Source organism: Apostichopus japonicus, chromosome 10 (genome assembly GCF_037975245.1).
Source record: "Apostichopus japonicus isolate 1M-3 chromosome 10, ASM3797524v1, whole genome shotgun sequence".
NCBI lineage: Eukaryota > Metazoa > Echinodermata > Holothuroidea > Aspidochirotida > Stichopodidae > Apostichopus > Apostichopus japonicus.
The window spans coordinates 18,501,724-18,522,408 of NC_092570.1; the positions used below are offsets into that span (position 1 = coordinate 18,501,724).

The 20,685-nt window shown below is 37.5% G+C and overlaps 1 protein-coding gene across 1 annotated transcript in view; it reads right to left on the reverse strand.

Annotated features, from left to right (window-relative positions):
• The window catches only part of LOC139974991 (organic cation transporter protein-like), a 29,572-nt gene extending 11,306 nt beyond the window's left edge, over positions 1–18,266 (reverse strand). Inside the window, exons 1-2 of the mRNA XM_071982568.1 lie at positions 17,910–18,266; positions 34–264 (exon numbers count right to left, since the gene is read on the reverse strand). Coding sequence (XP_071838669.1) covers positions 34–226 — 193 coding nt within the window. The 5' untranslated portion in view covers positions 227–264; positions 17,910–18,266. The remainder of the gene's footprint in view (positions 1–33; positions 265–17,909) is intronic.
• Between the last annotated feature and the right edge of the window lie 2,419 nt (positions 18,267–20,685).

Below are 20,685 nucleotides of genomic sequence, written 5' to 3' on the forward strand. Positions count from 1 at the left end.
AGCATGCGTGTGCCATCATACCATTTGAGTTACCTGTTTGATAGTTCTCTTGACTGTCGTTGGCTGGCAGTTTACATTCTTGGTCGATGTATGAATCACCTACAAAGATCACTCCGAAGATCTGCCACGCAGGAAGCCAAGTACCAGCAATGGATAACAAAATGAAGAAAATCAGTTCATACCGTCCCCAATCTCCAAGCCGGTGAAGTACCTCATCTAAGTGCATGTTTGTACTCCTTTAAAGTAACCTATTGATCGTAAAAACTGTTGATGCAGAAGAAGAAGAAGAAAAAACATTGACAAATTGGCGATTATGGAAGCTAAAAGGAGTAAAGATTTCATATGGATTAGGTCATACATGCACCTGCAAATTGCTTTTTGCATATTTAAACTTAAAATAAACTTCAAAAAAAAAATATGAGCCAATCTACCGATGCCAAACTTAATCACCTCTTGCTAAATTATCTCTTTTTAAGTTTTGATTATTATGATATGATCATTTCGACCCTCTCCGCTTTTCCCACTAAACTGTGATGGGTTCTGAAACTACCCCACCCACAGGAACAGCATTTACTGATATCTGTAAGAAAAGATAACAGTCTTTGTGATGGGGGCGGGGGGTTGGGGTGGGTGGGGAAAGAAGCTTGGGAATAATGGGTCTTATTCCCCCCTGCCCCCTTATCCCACCATATGATTTACAATAAGACAAAACAGTAAGGCAGATGATAAATTGCAAAAGGAATTTCAGAGTAATTATTATTCTGATTCCGTGAATAAACAAGCAATATCGGAAAACTGTTGCAGCTTCATATGGTTGCTTCTATGGACCGTCACCCGATGGCTCATCCGTTTTTGCGGCACCCTATACAAGAGTATAAAGGCGTACACTCCCTGAACGATCATATATCATAACGATATATAAACCTCTGCACTTATTGCTCATTTCAACAACCTTCCATATAAATTTTGTCCCAAATATGACACAATTGTTTCAACACCATACATTATACTTACTAGTATTTCATAACAGCTTCACAGTACTGTCAATGCGTGGCATTCATTGAGCTTATAGGAAATATTCTTTGGGATATTACCAAAATGGTTCCAAATTTGATATAAACCTTTAGGTACATGGAATTCCAAAGTTTTGTATAAAGTCAACTGTATTAACTATTATTTGAGAGGTATATACGACATTATCATTTAAAAAATTGGTAGTCGAATTTGTCGCGGGATTTTCTGCAATAATATGTCGGAAACGAATAATTTAGAGGGCTGCGTGGGATGGGGGTCGGGGAGGGTGTCAAGGTAAAATGAGTCGATCAATATTTGCCCTTAAATAACTAAAATAACTTTGTGCATGTATTCAGCCAATTCAGCTATTTGTGAAGAGCTCTACTTCACAGTGGGTGACAAAAGTTTGTATAACTGTGAAAACATTTGGACAATTACAAACAGCGGTGGTGTATAATCACATGTGAAGGAACCCTATTTAACACCAGAAGATCTCGCTTAACAATTATTGTAACCGCTTTACGCGACTTTGCGTCGGTTCACACATCTTTGTAAAATGCGACACTTGTCGGTAGGGCCTACCAAATGGGGAACAACAATGATTATACCCACATGCTTCCCTTTCAAGATGCGATCAAATAAAAAATTAACCGCTTTAATTTGTTATTCTTTAGAGGTGTAATCCGTGTACTTTCTCATCAGAGCAACAACACAAAAAAAAAACGAGGATAAACGCCCTTAAGAAATAGAGTTTATTTTTACTATTTATCTCAGATTAACTTAAACTCCAGTTAACAGATGAAATGCGAATCTCTATAATCTACCCGCCAATATTTAACTTACAAATTTAACACTTTAACACCCTCAACCTCAACTTCACCTTCTGTAAATGAAAGGTGTTTCAAATTGTCTGATGGGAATTCCTTTTCGCTGACTGATGTGTTCTCTTTACATAAACCCATTTAGTGTATGCATGACGAATCATTTTTACAATTCAATCGCCAACTGGTGCTATCACCTTATTATTGGTTGAATTGATTGATGATATCAGCATAATATATAAATGGTGATCAAACATAGGTTGCCGATATCACCAATTCTTTTTCCAATTTCTGGAAGTGATTGATGATATCAGGAACTAAATTTGGTGATATCAAGAATTCACTTTGCCGATACCAGATCAATGATAATTATTATATCACCAAATAATTCCTGATCGCAGCAACCGACCCGGCGATGATATTACCAATAATTTTTAAGTTTTAAGTTTATTAAAATCCAGTTTAAATACATGAAAGTACATATTTATTAATAGGATATGAGGAACAGTTTAGAGTAATAAAAGATTAAAATAGCATGGAATATATATGTACAAATAATAAATCAAAGTTAATAAAAGAAATAAAGTAATTTTTGTGGAACAACACCCTGAAAAAAATATGACAGCTCTATAAACGAAAGAATTTTGAAAACGTACAGTTCGAAATTTTGGCATGATTGTCCAATATTTCTCAAATTATAATTAGTCTGTTGAAGAAGTGACTTCCGCTTGTTATGGAGTGGGTGTTTCTCGTCCCTATGAATTTGATGAGAAAAGCCTTTTAAATTCTCTCATGGCTGCATTGTTAACTTGGTTAACAAGGGTGTTAAAATCTATACATTTTGCACAGTAACGCAAGGAGGCTTTTAATCTATCTTTTTTTTCAAGAAATCGCAGACATATGTACCAAATGTAATATCATACGCTTAGTTCGTGATACCAGCTAATATTTAATAAAATCTAAACCTATAACTTTTATATATTATATTTTATATATATATTTTTTTATATGTATATATTTTATATTTTATAATATATATTTAGTATATACAGGCTTTGCAATAGAAAAGCATTTTAATAACAGTTGTTTCCCCCAACGCATGTCTCCAACACATGCATTCAAATTGTCAACAATTTACATGCACGCGTGAAACCGTTAGGACTAACATATGCGATGATATGTATGCTGACACGCTGGGTGTTCGACTCGAATTTACTTTGTACAGTTTCGACGCACGATCATAGGTGTAGGAGGCGTGGGGTGGGGGCTGGGGGCTGCAGCCCCCAACAATTTTTTTGGGGGTGAAAATTCGGGCAATATGCTGAGAATTTTTCGGGCAACCCACTGAAAGAAAATAATTTGCTATATGTTTTTCAATGGTTAAACTTATATTATTATGTTCATTATTAAGACTTCCCCAATAATTATAACCAATTATAATCCCAGCCCCCCCCCCCTCCCCGCCTCCTACGCCTATGGATCGAAGTATACGAAGTAAGTATGTCCTTCATGTAAGCTTCAACGTTGTAGTTATCGTATTTAAAAGCTTTGCGTACTTTGCCTTCAAATGACTCTTGACTGCCACATAAAATGATATAGGATTATTGTACTCTGTAAGATGTATCCAACTCCCTGAAGCTCAAGAACCATACAATTATTGTTTGAGTTACCGTGTTAACAAGCTCGCGTCCTTACACGCACACACGCACACACGCAGCCATAGATACATACATACACACCCAGATACTTTTTAAGAAAAAGTTGCCCAGGAAAGAACCTGGGCACGAAAACCAAACTACCGAACGACTGATCCGCTCTCAACCCCAGTCCCCTTGCATCGGGACTGTGACTGTGTGGTCATCGTCAGGTGTGCATCACCATTCCCCTCGAAAGGGAACAGATATCTACACATGATCTACGCCAACTTGACTCCACAGGTGACTTGACTATGCCACAACAAGTGATAACCAACCAAACAGCAAAACTCAAATGAAATGTTAAAACGATAAAATATTAATTCACTATTTCAAGAACTCTAATATTCCCAGTGACCAAACTTTAAACATGTTATATTCAAATGATTACAATATACAAATTTACTTTACTTACAGTTCTAAACTCCAATGGAACAAGAGAAGATTGTCCCACAATGTAGAGCAGTATAATTTGCAAGGCGGTTACAAAACAGAAGCGCCACAACCCGCATTTCAAACATTACTAATAACAATGTAAGTATAGAAGACGGAATGCACTTCAGACATAGAATAAATCTGTACTAACGACCAATAAATGCGTTCCACAACATGTTGTATGTAAAACATGGTCATGAATATTCATTAGGAAACGCAAGCACGTCTGCACATTTCATTAGACACAATCTGAAAAGGACCACGGTAACAAAGTAAACTTTCAACAGGTGTGAAGACATGAAATTCCCACTTTTAGTCATTAAGATCCTTAATAATCCTTTCAAGAAACTCTTTTCACCTTTGGTTTTGAGAATTACTTTCGAAACTTTAAAGAAAAAAGACGTCCATAACAGCTTTTGTTTCTTCATTAACCTCTTTGACCTATAAAGGTGCAGAAAGATTCCAGCCACCCGGAACATCCCTTTGAGTTATGGTGTTTTAGTCTGAAACTGATCTTGAGTACATTTTAAATGTGTACATTGTGAACATTCATGTGTTCATTCAAGACCATGCGTACTATCTGGTTTTTTTTTTCAGATACAAATACAAAGTAAATCTCTCACGAACATTTCTATACGATATTATGTTCATGTGTCGATTCTGATTCTCATTCGAATGGATTCGTGGTTCTTCGCACTGTCATAACCAGGTACGTAGCCGCGGGGGAAGGCGTGGAGGGGCAAGTCCCCCAAAATTTCTGACTCAATTAAAAAATATAAGATTGTATGCACGGATAAAACATTTCCGGTGTCGAAAAATGACTAGTTTTTAATTATATAAAAAAAAACAGAAAAATGTAGGGAAACAAAGATGGGAAATATTGCATCATTTGGCATCTATGGCCCCTGAGATCAGCAACAATCCTACCCCCTCCCTTTAGCCCCTCCCCCAGGACAGCGATCTTCCTGTGTTGAAGCCCCCCATCCCCCCCCCCCCCCAATCAGTTATTCTGGCTTCGGGCTTGGTCATAACACCCATGATCTCCAGGTGATGATCACACGGTTACAGCCTCGATGTAATGGGATGGGATTGAGAGTGGATCTAATTGTTTGATTTTCGTGAGTGACATTCAAAAAAAGTACTGGTTCTATATATATTGCAATGTATATCGATCGGCCACGAAGGACATAACAAGCTTATAAAATGCCTATTGCGTGCAAACGACCTATTAAAAGAACAGGTCATCGAACGTATTATATGCCATGAATTTCCATATTTAGGCTGGTTTAGCTCGCGCTAAGTGATATTAAGTTGTAATGATAGTCTACATAGTAGGCTATGTGTTAGGAACAAAAGCCAATACAATCAGGTGATTGAGTCTATATATGGATATATGTTATGTTACGGTCAACAGGATAATTGGATTTGCCTTTAAGCACGTACTAGCTATTAGCTTTATCCTTTCATCTGCAATCAAGAATAATTGTCCTCGATCACCGTATATAAATCTACAGACTTTTACAAAGCCAATATATATACTATAAATATATACAATAAACAGATATGCACTATATGGATAATTGATTTGTACAAGTTATACGACATACGACCTGTTGAAACTGTGGTTCACCAGTATATGTTTTCTTGCAGATTTCCAAGAAAAAGTGATATACATTGACAGTGTGGAGCCAATATATTGATCTAACACATTCACACGATTGAGTCACATTCAGGCAACTACATATCCGTAGACACAATGAAAAATTGTTGCAGGTACGTAAATGCACCAATTTGGCCGCCTAACAGAAACTTCCTCCCACTCCCCCAGTGCCCCTCCCCTACCCCGCCCCTCCCTCTCTTCATCCTCCTATCGTACACTCACTAGTTCAATATGGCTTCAGTCGGCGTACTCAGCAAGGCTTGTCAGGATGTTAGGACAGTGTTTGTATACATATATATATGTTTTTACTGCATGTATGTAAAACCGTGTACACAACTTGTGTAATAATACTGAGCGACAGTTTTTGAAGCACATGTACGACGTAATGCTTAGCATAGCTCTTTGACGCTGTTATGTGATCCTGGTATAACCAGGGAGTTGTTATGGACACAACTTCCTGGTATAACCCATGTTACCTTACTGTGTAGTATAGCGACTCTCGTTCTTTACAAAGTAAGTTAAAGTAAGCGTAATAATCATATATCAAGTCCCAGACAATTTATTATCGACGTTTCCGTTATCACTTGCTAAGAATGAAAGTTTTGGAAAAGTGCACTGACCCTTTACTGCTATAGCAATCCTAATAATGATAGTCTCATAAACTAAATGACTTTCAGTTATCAAATAACATTTTGAACGGTGAACTATTAAATGCAAAAGGGAGAGATTTCACTCTTTTAGATTCACCCTCTTTAAAATGAGTAGTCTTCTCTCTGCAGAGTGAAAGAAGTCACTCGTTTTTAGAGCTAAATTGACATGAATTCACTCAGCGGTACTAAGAGTAACTTTCACTTCTCTGAGGAGTGAATCATCAGTTTGGACACTATCAAAGAGGGAATCCCCCCCCCTTTTTTTTGGGAATTAAGAGTGCGCTTTACACCGTTAGAAACACTGCAGACCATGCTGTACCTTTTCTACAACGCTTTTAGTGTCTGTAAAAATGACCGTTTTGAAAGAATTTGAGGCTCATCAATTAAAGCTGCCGGACTACTCAGTCTAACACACAACGAATAATCTATATATAATACGCAAAGTCCTCAGATACCACGCAAAATTCAATATGAAACATAGGACGTTTATGCCCGCAATATAACATGTTTCCAACATCAATCACCGAATGGCCCCCTATACATGTGACCTTTAAACTCTATATACCTAAACAAAAGGTTTAATGTATAATTTCAGGTGTACAAGAATGACTGAACATGTACGTTTATTAACCTATAGCAGTAATTTTCTGGAGAAACCGTGCCTACAATTTTGACTAATTTGACCTCCGTTAGTATCGCGTGGAGTTCACTTCCATGCACCAAAACCCCGCAACTGATGAGAGGAATATACGTACGAAATATAACTCTAATATTAAAATATCCCGTTCACCTTGATAAGGATTTCACGTTTCATAGTTTCATAACTCCGTCGAGACTGACGAGTCCCAATCTATATTTAGGTGTGTGTTGTACTCAACAATAGCGATATAAGTTGAGCGGTTCCTATATGTGCCCTCCCATGGACATTATATGTTTTGTAGAGGTTTAACCATTGACCTCTGTTGACCTCAAGTAACCCCTGACCTTCAAAAAAACAATTGCCACGTAGTATGAAGGTCAACAAAACTGCACTTTTTGTGTTACAGAATTTATCGTTCGTAACCTTTGACCTCCACCAAAGCAAAGACAATCTGGTACGGTACGGTTCTTGCCAGACTATAGGCTATATAAGCAACTATAAAATTTAAACCAGGCGAACTTCTTGAGTTGGCGTATAGACGCACCCATGCATCATATAATCAGATTGGCTTTCGAAAGGGAATAAGAAAATCTGGGCGTTTTTATTTGTTTTTTTTTCTCCTTTTTTTTGTAATTTATTCCAGCTACACCCTCAAAGATCTTGATTATAAACTGTCGCAATTCAGAAACAAAACAAAAAGAAACTGAAGACAAAATCTTGTTAACACAATTAAAAAAAAAATAATAACCAGAAGAATGACCCAAGACCGATTGATCGATAACACGTTAATGCCATTGCATCGCCTTTGACCTTGCACTTGTTGAGGCTATACCTCTCTACAAGAACCACAAACAGGTTAAATGTATCAACAACGATAAAACAAACAGGATCTTGACTGGCCTTGTACTCGCCTTTACCTTAAAACAAACATTCCAACTGTCAAGTTTTTATTCATAATAATATCAACATTTCGCGAGATTACGAAATGGTGAAAACAATTAATAACAATAATAATTATAATAATAATAATATCAAGTTAATAAAAGGCAAAGGAATGGTCACATATCGATTCGACAGAGCCCTCAAATTGACCATTTGTGTAACTGACCTGATTTGACCTTTAATGATTAGATTTAATTAACACTATCCTTAGTTGTTATTCTCTTCAGGGAATTTCGGTTACTGAGGGGCTAAATGAAAAAATCCAGTATCATTTTACTAAAAAAAAAAACAAGCACACCTAACCTAGATCAATTGTCTGATTTTGTTGACTCACCTATAAATCGGCCTACTCCTCCATTCTGGGGTCAGGTGAGCTTGTCTGTAATATTTATTTATTTATTTTGCTTTTAAATATCTCTTGTATTTCTTCAATTGACTATGAAGTAGTTAACAGGTGATAAGTATCAAAATATTTTAAGGTCTGGAGTATAGGCCTTTATATACTTTCACGATGAGTACAGGTCATATAACAGTGTATAAACACGCAGGCGTCATCAGTTATCGGCGTCAGTTTTAACACACTAAAAGTTGCTAAATTTTCCTCAGATATATTATCTATCCTTGATGTTTTGATCGGGGATGGGTGTGAGGTGGAGGGGTGGGGGATAGCCGGACAGACAGACAGACAGACTGACGGAGAAACAGGCGGACATACAGACGCATTGTTTAACTGGTTGAGCTAATAATGACTAATTATCAACAGTATAACTTTAAGTAGATATTCGAAACTTTGATATACCAAGGAAAATGATTAGATAATGAGGTCTGATGAAAAATGACAAGAAGAAGATTGAAGTAATCTCAAGTAAAAAATCTGTTAACTTTCGTTTTAGGGCTTGCTTTGGTCGTTTTTCCTACATTTGCGGGAACGAGAGGACTAGCTCTCAGATGGCAAAAGTTGAATGAAAGTGAAAGTGAAAAATTGGTTACTTTTCAGTTTTAGAATATTTTTTGCGTCACTCTATTATCTCTATCATACATGTTAATGTATGCAGGGGCTGTGTCTATTGCCTTCTTTAGCCGTTTTGGATGTATACAGTTGTATTCATCTCGTTAACTTACGACCTGCCAAAATTCTTGAATTCATACTTGAAACAAGTCCAAATTGTACTTTGCGCACATATTAAGTACTTCCTTGCCTGTAATTCGGTTTGTTCGATGTCATCGTTTCAATTGTTAGCACCCAGCAGTCTGTTATACTTACAAGAACAGGATGTTTCCATTAACTTTTGACTTCGTTGATATTTGGTGTATATTGGGTATACAAAAACATTTAGTTCACATGTGAATTATTGAATTATACACAGAGTGCTGCTATATACATACATATATATATACAGGTATATACATACATCCTTCCGGAGGGATGTACGGGCATAAACCGTCTACCCTTCAATGTCAAACCCAAACCTTGTAAAGAATTGGATATTAAGCTGTTCAATTCCACGATGGATAATTATGACTTCCACGATGATTATGAACAAGGATAAAATATCTGTTAGATCAATCGGGTATATACATTGAGATATCGATAAACCATAATACACACTGTATATAGCACTGAGCAGTTATAGGTCGAGTATGTTGAACGCATACGTAGTTAGGCCTAGCCTATATACTCCATATATAGATTCCATACCAGTTCGCGCCCGTGTGCCAGTAAAGCAACACGGTGACATTTATTTAGTCTGGAATTGACCTTTTGTGGGTTTCATGTTGACGAGTATCAATGGAACAACATGCATGCTTCACAAGAGGTAGGAGGGTCAGGGGGCCAGGAGATCTGAGGCCCGGAATCAATCTGGGGGGGGGGGGATATAGGATGAATAAATAATGTATTCCCATTTCATAATAGGGAAAAGAGAAGCCTTTAAATAGGGGGCATAGAAACACAAATTATCCCCGGGAACCGACATTAATATACGTGTGTTGGGAAAACTGGGGCGAGAGAACCAGTTTAGACTATGCACATTAGTATGCCATAATTGAATGAGTGGCGTGTATAGGAAATTGATTTATTGCTTAGTAATGCTCGAGAACATGTATTCAACATGTTGTATTTTAGTACTGGAATGCTAAGCTAAGTATAGGATACACCGATATAACTATATATATTGTACAATATTCTACCCTATACTCAATGATACGACAAAATGACAATAGTGTATAGCGAGGGGGAACGGAACAGGGGTCAATCCTGCGTGTTTCTTGTTTTTTTTTGTGTTTTTTTGTCATTCTCTGATTTATGATTCTAATCAATTCCAAACATTTAGTCTCCCCAGACACTTTGTTTATACTAGCACAATAATAACATGAAACATGCAAGAAAAATTTTCTGCGTTTTTTTTTATTTTTCATTTTTTTTTGGGCAATGTAACTTTGTGTAGCCAGGCTAATGTGATGGAATGTTTGCATCGACGAGAATCGCATTTTTTTTCTTCAAAAATCAACTAAAAGTTCTCGCTATTGAAAGGTCAATAGCTGAACTACAATGACAGTGTGCTTATGATTTGATTGTTATCTTGTTCCCGTCGCTTACTTTGACAATATAACAGAAGGTTCGTTTATTAGTTTATTGTTACATGGAAGTCATTATAAATGGCGGAAGTTACTGCATTTATTGTTCTTTTTGCAATTGTTATTGCAAAAGTCACCATAAATGCGTTTATTTTAATATGTCAGTTACGGGGAAACATACCAACATGTAGAGAGACAATGTATAAAGTATTATATATCATTTCAGACGCCAAACACGTTTTACATGATAGAAATGTTATAAATTCATAGCGATAAATTTATAGCTATATACAGGGGAGCCAAATTCATGATAGGAATTTATTCTATTTTTAACCGTAAGGATCAATACGTTTGTTTTGTTTTCCTTTAGAGCATCAGAAACAAGGCTCAGTTCAGATAATCGAGATGCATTTAGGTGATTGAGAGGTGTAATGGTGTGAGGTGACGTATTGACCGTAATCATGAGGTTACCAACTACGGTAGCGTTGAAACTACTCCTAAATCTCTCTTTATTTTTCTTTATTCATTACAAATTCTGCACAGATTAATGCTCTCCCCCAAACTAATAATTTAGCCCTCCCTCAACCCCCCCCCCCCTCAACCCCGAAAGCTACTCAGTAGTTAAAAACAGTCAGTGTCTGTGATTTGATACCCGCTTTGGAGGGTACATATACTACGGTATGCAGGCCTTGGCAAAGGGGGGGGGGTGTCAGGGGACTACACCACCAGGGGCCCTGGTTCACCTTGGGGGCCTTGCAAAATACGGAGAGGTCGAAAAAACATGGGATACATGTATAGAGTTAAAAAAAAGTGGGCCCTGTTTCATGATTGTGCCCGGGACCAATCATGTCTTTCGACGATTCAGACGATAAGATCGCTATAGCAATATATACAGGTACATTTTACTAATGAATAACTTGATGTATATCAATTGTCATGTTCAATTTTGTGGAACCACAGGTACCCACCGCTCCCCCCCCCCCCGGCCCCTGCCCGCCTCCCTACCTTCAGTATACATGTTAGTGAATTAAGGATTATGATTCTGGTGTGCACAATACCCAGTCCGTCCCTATGGCAACAAAGTTTGTTTATTGAAAACCAATTACACGAAGGCATACCAAAACTTAGAGTTATTATTCAGAGAAAAATGTTAGACGTGTTTAGAAGATATTACATATTTAAAAAAATTATTTTGTTGACAGCACATGTCTTCATAAAGCTACCGTATGTAAGGATGAGCAAGGCACAGAGCCCAGCGCTGGTTTATAAGACCAAAAATCATTTTTATTGATGGTAACATTTGACGTTTATGATCTAAAATATCCCAAAATATCTACAATCTGATATTTAAACCAAATTTTAACATTAAAGCACTGTGGGGTATAAGTTGAGGAGATCGTAAATTAGTAAGATGTAACCAATCTCTGAATTTGGATCATGAAACTTGTTATTATAACATTTAGAAACACACAAAAATAAATCTCACTTAATATTGGTAACACTGAGAATGAATCCTTATTAGGGCTTATAACACTTCCCTATACTCCCTGCAGTTACATATTCCAGTGCGCATGATCATGTGGGCACGGTAAAATGTTGCAAAATATGTTATGCTGTCTTCTGGAAGAATATAATACCCTAGAGAGAAGAAAAAATACTTTTAAAGACAATTTCTCCGTTCAGATTACGTAGCCTAATGGCAAAAAACGCATCAGTTTGTTTTTATAATTGCTTTAATTTTGCAGCACATTTTACTGTTTTCAAAATGATATCTATATATAGGCCTATAAACACCGTGTCATCTTTTGTAGTTATGACGTATGACGTAGTATGACGTATGAAGACGAAATATAAGCCTAAAGTCACCCTTTAATCAAATATTATTAATTCATGTGATCATTAATGATTCGATTACGGCATCCGCCTCACTCCCACCCCCCCCCCAACCCCGTAATCTTCAATCGAGTGAAAACTTTCAGTAGGGGGAATTTTTACCTTCCGTCAGGGAAGAATAAGACCACTTTCTACGGTCCTGCAAGACGCCCTTCCACCACTGGCCATGACCCTATACCTAAATAGATTGGAACCCTTCAAGTATAAATGCACGATTGTTATTGACATACTATACCATATAGGTATCAGGTTGACCCTTACCTATTATAGATAATTGCAAAGTCGTATATGATTCCTGTATCGCCGAGGTATAGGCTACTGTCCTTTTTATATGGTCATACTATAAAGGTAAGGTTAGCCTAACCATTTGCTTTTTTTTATAACAAAGGCACGTTATCTATGATATATATATATATATATATATATATATATATATATATATATATATATATATATATATATATATATATATATACATAGGCTAAGTGTATGGTATATCCTTGGTACATGGTAATGCTGCGAATTTACCTGTATAGGTTGGTTACCTAACTGTTGATAACAAAGATGCTCCATCTAAGATGTCTATAGAGTTGGCCTATAGGCTATATCCTTATGGTACATGGTTATGCTATACAATGTATGTACATAGTAACCCTAATACAGTATATAGGATTTTTTTAATATTTGTTTCGAAAGTAAACTTCCACGACACCCCAGGTAAGCCGGCAAATAATACCAGTTCTCACAAAATCGCATCAATATATATTCGTGACCGTAGATGGTACATGGAAAGCACAACCAGCTGCTCTTAGATTCCGATAATTTATTTAAAAAAAAAATCAAAAAGAAGAAGGGGGGAAAAAACAGACAGCCAACTGGTTTGGTGATCCTCCGCGTGTTTCACATTAGAACATTTTAAGATATAAAACTGAATACAAGATTTTCAAGCTTTGACTATTGTTTATCTCTAGGGATCGGCATGTTGCTTTCACTCATAGGGAGTTACATTCAAGTTCATCCACGATTTACTTTTGGATTTATCGTGCTGAAATGGTGTTCAGACATTGACCCCTGCATCTCAAAAAGAATGATCACATGATTAATAAACAATAGCAGGTTTGCTGTACTATCACTGGTGCTCTTCCCTTGGGAAGTAGGTAAAATCTCCAAGTATCTTCTACTTTTATTTCTGATTTTTTATATATTTTTTTTTTGCGTTTTAGCCTTTTGTCACGGATCGCTGTCCAAAGATTTATATCTTGATCCACGGGGAACATAAGGAATGCAGCCCTTGGTACCTAAGAGGGACGCACTCCCACCGTCTTGTTACCCATCCCATAAACATGTCGTTATATGATATCATTAAATATTTTTAATTTCGAATGGAACAACTCCCTTTGGCCAGTTGGATCCTCACTGTCAAAATTGATATAAATCAAGTCTCAGATTTAAAGGGAAAGAAAAAACGTTCAACGTTTACCACAACCCTGCAAGGAGAATGTCAAAGGTTTTGTGATTCTTTGAGATATAGCAAACACATTTCAACCTTTTTCTGAGAAGTGAGAAGAGAGTAACAACAACCAAATACTCTGAATCAATAATCAACATCTGCAATTTGATTTTTAATGAATTAACCTAAGATTAACTATGACATTTGCAGATAAGGATTTCAATTTCTGTTTCTTGTCAACTCCATTCCGTTCTCAGTTAAAAATGAAATTGTGATCCATAAAGTTCGACTGATTACGATTTATTTCACATTAGGTCGATTTAAATTTCATAAAATTTCCGTTCTTTTCATGAATCTGTGAGTGTCCGGGCGAAGAAAAAACGTTTTCAAAGTATTAGGCGCGGATCCAGGGGGGGTTTGAGGTGAACACCCCCCCCCCCGGCTTTTTTTTTTTTCAATCCCCAAACAAAAGTAGAAAGGCAGTTGTTATCGCAACCCTGCGTGTGTACATCATTATAGACCTAACTTATAGCCTAAGGATGCCGTCAAAATGCATCATGTGACCTCTATGGGAATTGGCCTCAACGACCACAAGGCTACAGGGCCACATGGCCACAGGGCCACAGGGTTTCAGGGCCTCGGGTCTTTCCCTCCCCTCCCTCCCTCCCTACTCTCCATCCCCTGTGTGCAGAATAGTGTGCCCGTCTGCATCTGTGTCATTATCCTGTGAAGAAATAAACTTCCCAAGTTACAGGACATGATTATTGTGCCCGTACTTATATCGTTGGTATCCCTATACCTTCACAGAACTCCTGTCTACGGGTCTGGAGGTGCCTTAGCTTGTATTCAACTCTCATTCTACTCGAAACAGCATACTTGGTATAGGTTGAGTTAACTGTTCTTGCTTTTCATTTTTTTTTTTTGCGCAAAATCATGTGTACGGTTTACAAGCACACTTAGGTTTTGGGGTATACCAACGTCTTTCCGTACATGTAAACAAAGTTTTGTGTAGACACCGGGTCACCTGTATCAACATCACATAACTAGATGTTGTTGCCATGATAATAAGAATGTTAACACAGCCGTGTACATACCTTTTATGGTTACAGTTTCTTTTTAGATCCACACCATACCGACAAGTTCATTACTTACAGTACGGTAGTACTATTCTCATTAGACCTATATAGTCAAGTTAGTCGACGGTGGCAATAAAATAAAACGATTTATGATCAATGCTTAATTGCAGCTGGCTATAGTCTTGGCCAAGTCGTTTGTAATACTCTTTTTCTCGCGTGCATTTATACATGACTCAGAATCCGTTTCTGCCTACCACGAATCTGCTTGCCCACTGTATTTTACATGCCCGAGGATCTGTCCGACACAAACCTCTTATCAATCGAAAGCGTTGCCGGGGGCATTCTCTGGGCAGTACAGCAAATAGATACGGGAAAATAGCTTTGTGAAATAGATAGGAACACTAGGCTGTTCACACTAGGGTCTTAACAAGACTGGCTTGCCTATGAGAGGTTTTGCAGCGTAAAAATTGTGAGATGAGGCAACAGCCGAAATAGAACAGAAAAAAAACAGTATTTTATTCTTATTGATATATGTGTGTCGCTTCTGTGAAGCAAACCTGAAGGTTTACTCACCCTAGACTAGATAATTCAGTCGCTTTGACTGATGGGTGTTTAATTTTAAGAGGTCATTAAAGAAATGAAAAAATGACATTTAGGAATTTACCTGGACCAAGAGAAGTTATTTGTAACGGTATATAACATACTAAGCTTTATTTTGATCTGTCAGTCATCCAGCGAATTTGTGACTCCGCTGTTAAGTTTATTATCGTTCGTAAAATAGACTTCATTCAATTGAATCGGGGTTACTTTTAGACTAACTGTTTGTTAGGTGCACGAACAGACGACGATGGACAAACTTCGTGGCGTCACTTCAACAATATTCAAAACGCAAATCTGTTCATAGTGCCACCCCTTAATACAAGTGAACGTCTTTCGTGTGCTTATAACAAACAGAAAAGTCTAAAAAGTGACCGTGTACTTTTGAAGTCAATCAATTAATGGTCCACAAAGGGCTCTGTTTACCCCCATAACCATGAACCTTTGTGACTTCCCTTTACAACAATTAATACTCCCTGCTAAGAGTAGAAGAAAACGGTTATTCAACTGCGTATCCACCACACAGCGGGAGCTAACGCAAGCTGTTTGACGGTGGTATGCCTCTACTTCAAAGTGTCCATATGTAGAATATTTCAATTATATATATATACTCAATTGCCATTTTTAGTTTATACCTCCATTTCATTTTACAGTCTGTTAAAAGTATCTCTTTGGAGATTCAGTTTTAGGAATCACAAATGATTTCGAGTTGGTTAGCATCAGGTTTGATCTCTAGAGTAAGTGCAAATATGTCACCAAAACAGAACTAGTATTGTTCGATACAGGTGACAAACGCCTACAGTGGAATTACGGCCTTCCATACCGGTTTTCGAACCTCTGGACATACAATCAGCGCCCACAGCCTAGTGGTTAGGGTATCCGCATATAAAGCGGGAGGCCCGGGTTCGAATCCCGGTGGAGGCTGGAAGTTTTTTCACTGTTCTGGATTCTCCAACTCAATGCCGTTTCAAATATATTCTCCACCATTCGTCATGATATATAGACAGTCATTTTTAAAGGCTTGATGTTAGTGGGCCTTGATTTACTTTATAAGAATAGCGTTCTCAATAGTAGATCTATTGAGATAGCAGCGACCGTCTAGTTTGTTAAGCTTCCGATTATGATCCTACCCATGAAAAAAATGAATAAACAAAACATGGAATATTGGGGACTAAAGATGCATCCGTGGCAACTATAAGTCTGGTCTCTAAAACAAAAGATGAACGCATAGCATTTGCCATAGTAACCATATATTAGGGGAGATTGCAGGTCATGGTTGGCCATGCACTAAATGGAACTTGTAGGGCATGCACACTGTATGCATGGGTCACAAGTCTTTAGGATGTAACACAGAAACCCTCCCTAAAAGTGCATTTACCATATGCGATATTCAAATGTCCTATCATTAGTATAGGCTTCTATATGCTTATATAAATATATATATATATATATACACTTTCATAAAGTAGGCATCTTTCGTTCATTCCCTTAGTGCCATAGATCGGGTTCTGTATAGCTGGATTTATGTCTTGAAAATTTGCCAGAAGGTCGCACTTTACCCACCTGTGTGACCGGTGATGTATTATCAGAGAACTGAATCATCCCCTCCACACCCACCCGCCCCCCCCCCCAAAAAAACTGTTATTACGTACTTGGTCACTAAACAAATCTTGTTTTACAATTTGTACAGCTGAGCATTTTTTCGTAACTATTGCTGAAACATGCATGTCAGTTGCCTATATGATCCCTTCCCCTCTACCCCCCCCCCCCCACCTTAACCCTCCACGATCCACACTCTTCACTCTCTTGTACCGCCGGGACGATGTGCATGAATGACTAGTAAATGGTTTGCACCATTGGTACAAAATACAAAAATACTTTGGGGTATTTGTAAGAATTATGTTCATCGTTAAGCAAGAAAACATGAACTAAAGATGGTTGTGTTTTAATGAACTTTGATAGATGAGGATTGTAACGGATATGACACTCAGAGCATGAAAACCGTGACAAGTGAGAGACAGTGATATATCGCGATATCGTTCATAAGACGGTAACCGGAAAAAAACATACAACATCAACCACGCCTTATAAATATTTTCACAAGTGTTCGTCCGGTGAGATACATACTATATACAGTAAATAAAACAATTACATTTTGGTTCAGGTAAATGTTGCTCTCTCCTCGAATCGGATGTTTTGGTGAGAAAATAAATCAAAACAAACAAACAATATTTGTTCGTAATTTTGTTTACTACTATACTACTACCCTCAACTATTAACGGTATAGAACTTTTCCAGATATAGTTATAGAATCAATTTGAAACAATGGATAAAAATAAAAATCAATTGCTTTTGAAAATATATATATAATTTAGAGAGAGAGAAATATAGAGCACAACTTTGCAGAAAATAACGTGAGCAGATCCATATCTATAACGTAATAGTGTATTTAAAACTTACCTGTATTGGACGTGAATCGTTGCTAATAAGATACACTTGTTCTATATACTAAACAGTCAAAACCATGTAGTAGTAGTAACTCGATGAGTTCCAGTTAATGGGAGGCTCCCCGCTTGCTTTGACCTCATGGAAACACAATTTAAATTTTGATCCGAGATATTTGCGTGTTAACAACTTATAACCCTCGTAGATACCGCCCAGTTAAATCATTCAGACGATAGTTGTATGGAGTAACCCCGTTGCGAACATCTAGAACTTTGTTCGTTGGTGCGTATCCAGTTGTTATATCTTTTGTAACTTCCCAAATATCTGTATTTATAACGTAGTTATAACATCTATCTGACAATGTGGATTATGTGTACTTGATTTGTCGGTAAGAAAGAAAAAACAAAAAAATCTGCGCATAAAAATGATTGACGTTCTGCGCAGCGGTGGGCGTGGCTAATCAAGTCAGCTTGTTGTTTTAACTGTCCAGGGTAATGCCTGCTCGTCAAATCGGATACAACTGCCTACCGTTTTTCTAATTGATAGAAAAACCTCCCTCAAAAGTTCACGTATTCAATTATAACAGCCTTGACCTTAACGAGAAGAATGGCTTTTTCCTGTGAGGGAAATGGATAAAGTAGTGAACTGTTTGAAGTTCATGTGCATATATAATATAGATATATTAAATTGTGATTACAACCTAAGGAGATTCGCATGGGATGCATTTACACATGTTTAATGTTTAAGTCTGATAAGTTATTATTTTCGGAGAGAAAACCCCCCACCCTTAACCGCCTTCTTTCAGCAAACCATATACAAGCTTGCCTGGACAGCTGTAAGTTATATATGCGGCCAAATGTCTGTATAGTGACGGCCAAACATTGGCGAAGATAAGAATGTCATGCAGGGATCCGATTTTTTACCGTCTTGAATAACATTATTTTTAGGCTGTAAAAACATTAATTTGTAATCTGCAGTCGTTTGTTGTTGATGGACATATCCCCTTCACCTCCCCCACCCTCACTCCCACCCTCACCCCCACCCTCACCCTCCCCGTTCTTATTTTCCCTTCAACTTGTACAGTCATATATTTTTTTATATATCGAGTAGCAATGAGGCGTCAAGTTTACGTTGAAAATAAAATTGTATGTTATTAAACTTTGATTCAGTCTTTCACAGGTCATTACGTTTTAGGTAAATTAAAGTAAATGAACCATCTACAGCTTGATATTTGTAAAGCTTTATAGCGTTAACGATCAATAATCCATCAATGCCAAAGCAGAAAGAGAAAAGAATTGAGTTATTTACAATTATTTACCACCTAAACGCCATCGTTCACCTTAGGAATTTGATCTATTCATCAAGTTGCATGGAAGCCGATTTTTCAATTAGAGACACAAACTTTGTCGGCCTATTTGTACTTACACGGGTTCATGTAGAAATTCAACACTAAGAATTTGGCTAAACCACCTTTTTTTTCCCCCTCTTTTTTTTTCTTTTGGTAAAATGCTATTGGCTGTGAGTCCATATATCACAACAGAAATTTATTTCTGTTTTATAGTTAATGCTCTCTGGTAAGTGTGTAATAGACCTGTGGCTAATAAGTATCATTCCCCTTTCTATAGATGTATGATGAAGCATATCACCACATCATGAAGTTCTCGTACCTTTCAATTAATTCCTCCATTGACATACACACTAAAGATACGACATTTCCCACGTCCGCTTTAGAGCATAGATAGAAGTTTACAACTGACATGTCCTCCCCACCACTGTAAAATAGCTGGTGGCTTGAGCTATCACAACACATTGACTTTTCGCCACCATGACTGCTAGCTTCAATTTTGAGCTAGAGCGACGTCGACCGTTAACACAGTACTCCGCAATCCGTCCCAGGCCGGCTCTCGCTGCAATACCCTTCTTGTTTCAATCAAAAGTGCCAGGATTTCTTCTAAAACGCCTTATAATCACATTCAGTCGTATAGAATGTTATGCCATCAGTAGTTTATTTATCCTCTTCAACATCGAACCATAAAAACGATTGATAATTACTGAAGAAGTATGAAGCAAAAACCTCTCTTCAGTCGGTCCATATAGGACTAATTTCCAACACTGGTGAACTTTGCATTCGGACGTACACTACCTCTAATTGTGTTATGGTACCTATATGCGACTTTTTGTCTACGTGTGTCTCTCTGTCTGTGTGTCCGTATGTCCGTATATATGTCTTTCAGCATCCCTCTCTATCTTTCCAGCTTTTTTTACATTTTTCTATATCCCTTACCGGAGTCAACCCCATTTAAAAGTGTAAGGTCTAGTTGGGAGAATGTGATAATGCTAATACCACTCTATACTGTCTTTCCATATCGTGCTGCAAAGCACTTGCACTGATAGTATAATCAGTTCACAACCTATATCTTATAGAAACATGATATTCATACTGCTATTACCGTCAATACGAATGCTTTGAAGTGGAACATGAAAAGTACAATACGAAAACAAAGATGTCGCAGCTGGGTCTAAGTTAATACCGTAAGCCCAGACCTGTGGGACCTGCAGTGGGTGTTACAATAACAATCTAAATCCACGTTTGATAGAGAAGACACATTTTCATCTGAATGTGAAATGAGCGCCTAACGAGAACTATTTTAATCCTTCGTTATCTTTGTTAACCTGACGGCTAAGGACCTTTGACCACCTGCTAGCACAATAGGACTATCGCGTAGCAACCATCGACGCGCGCTTTGAGGGCATTGATAAATGAATTTACAATAAGCATGCAATGTGTACT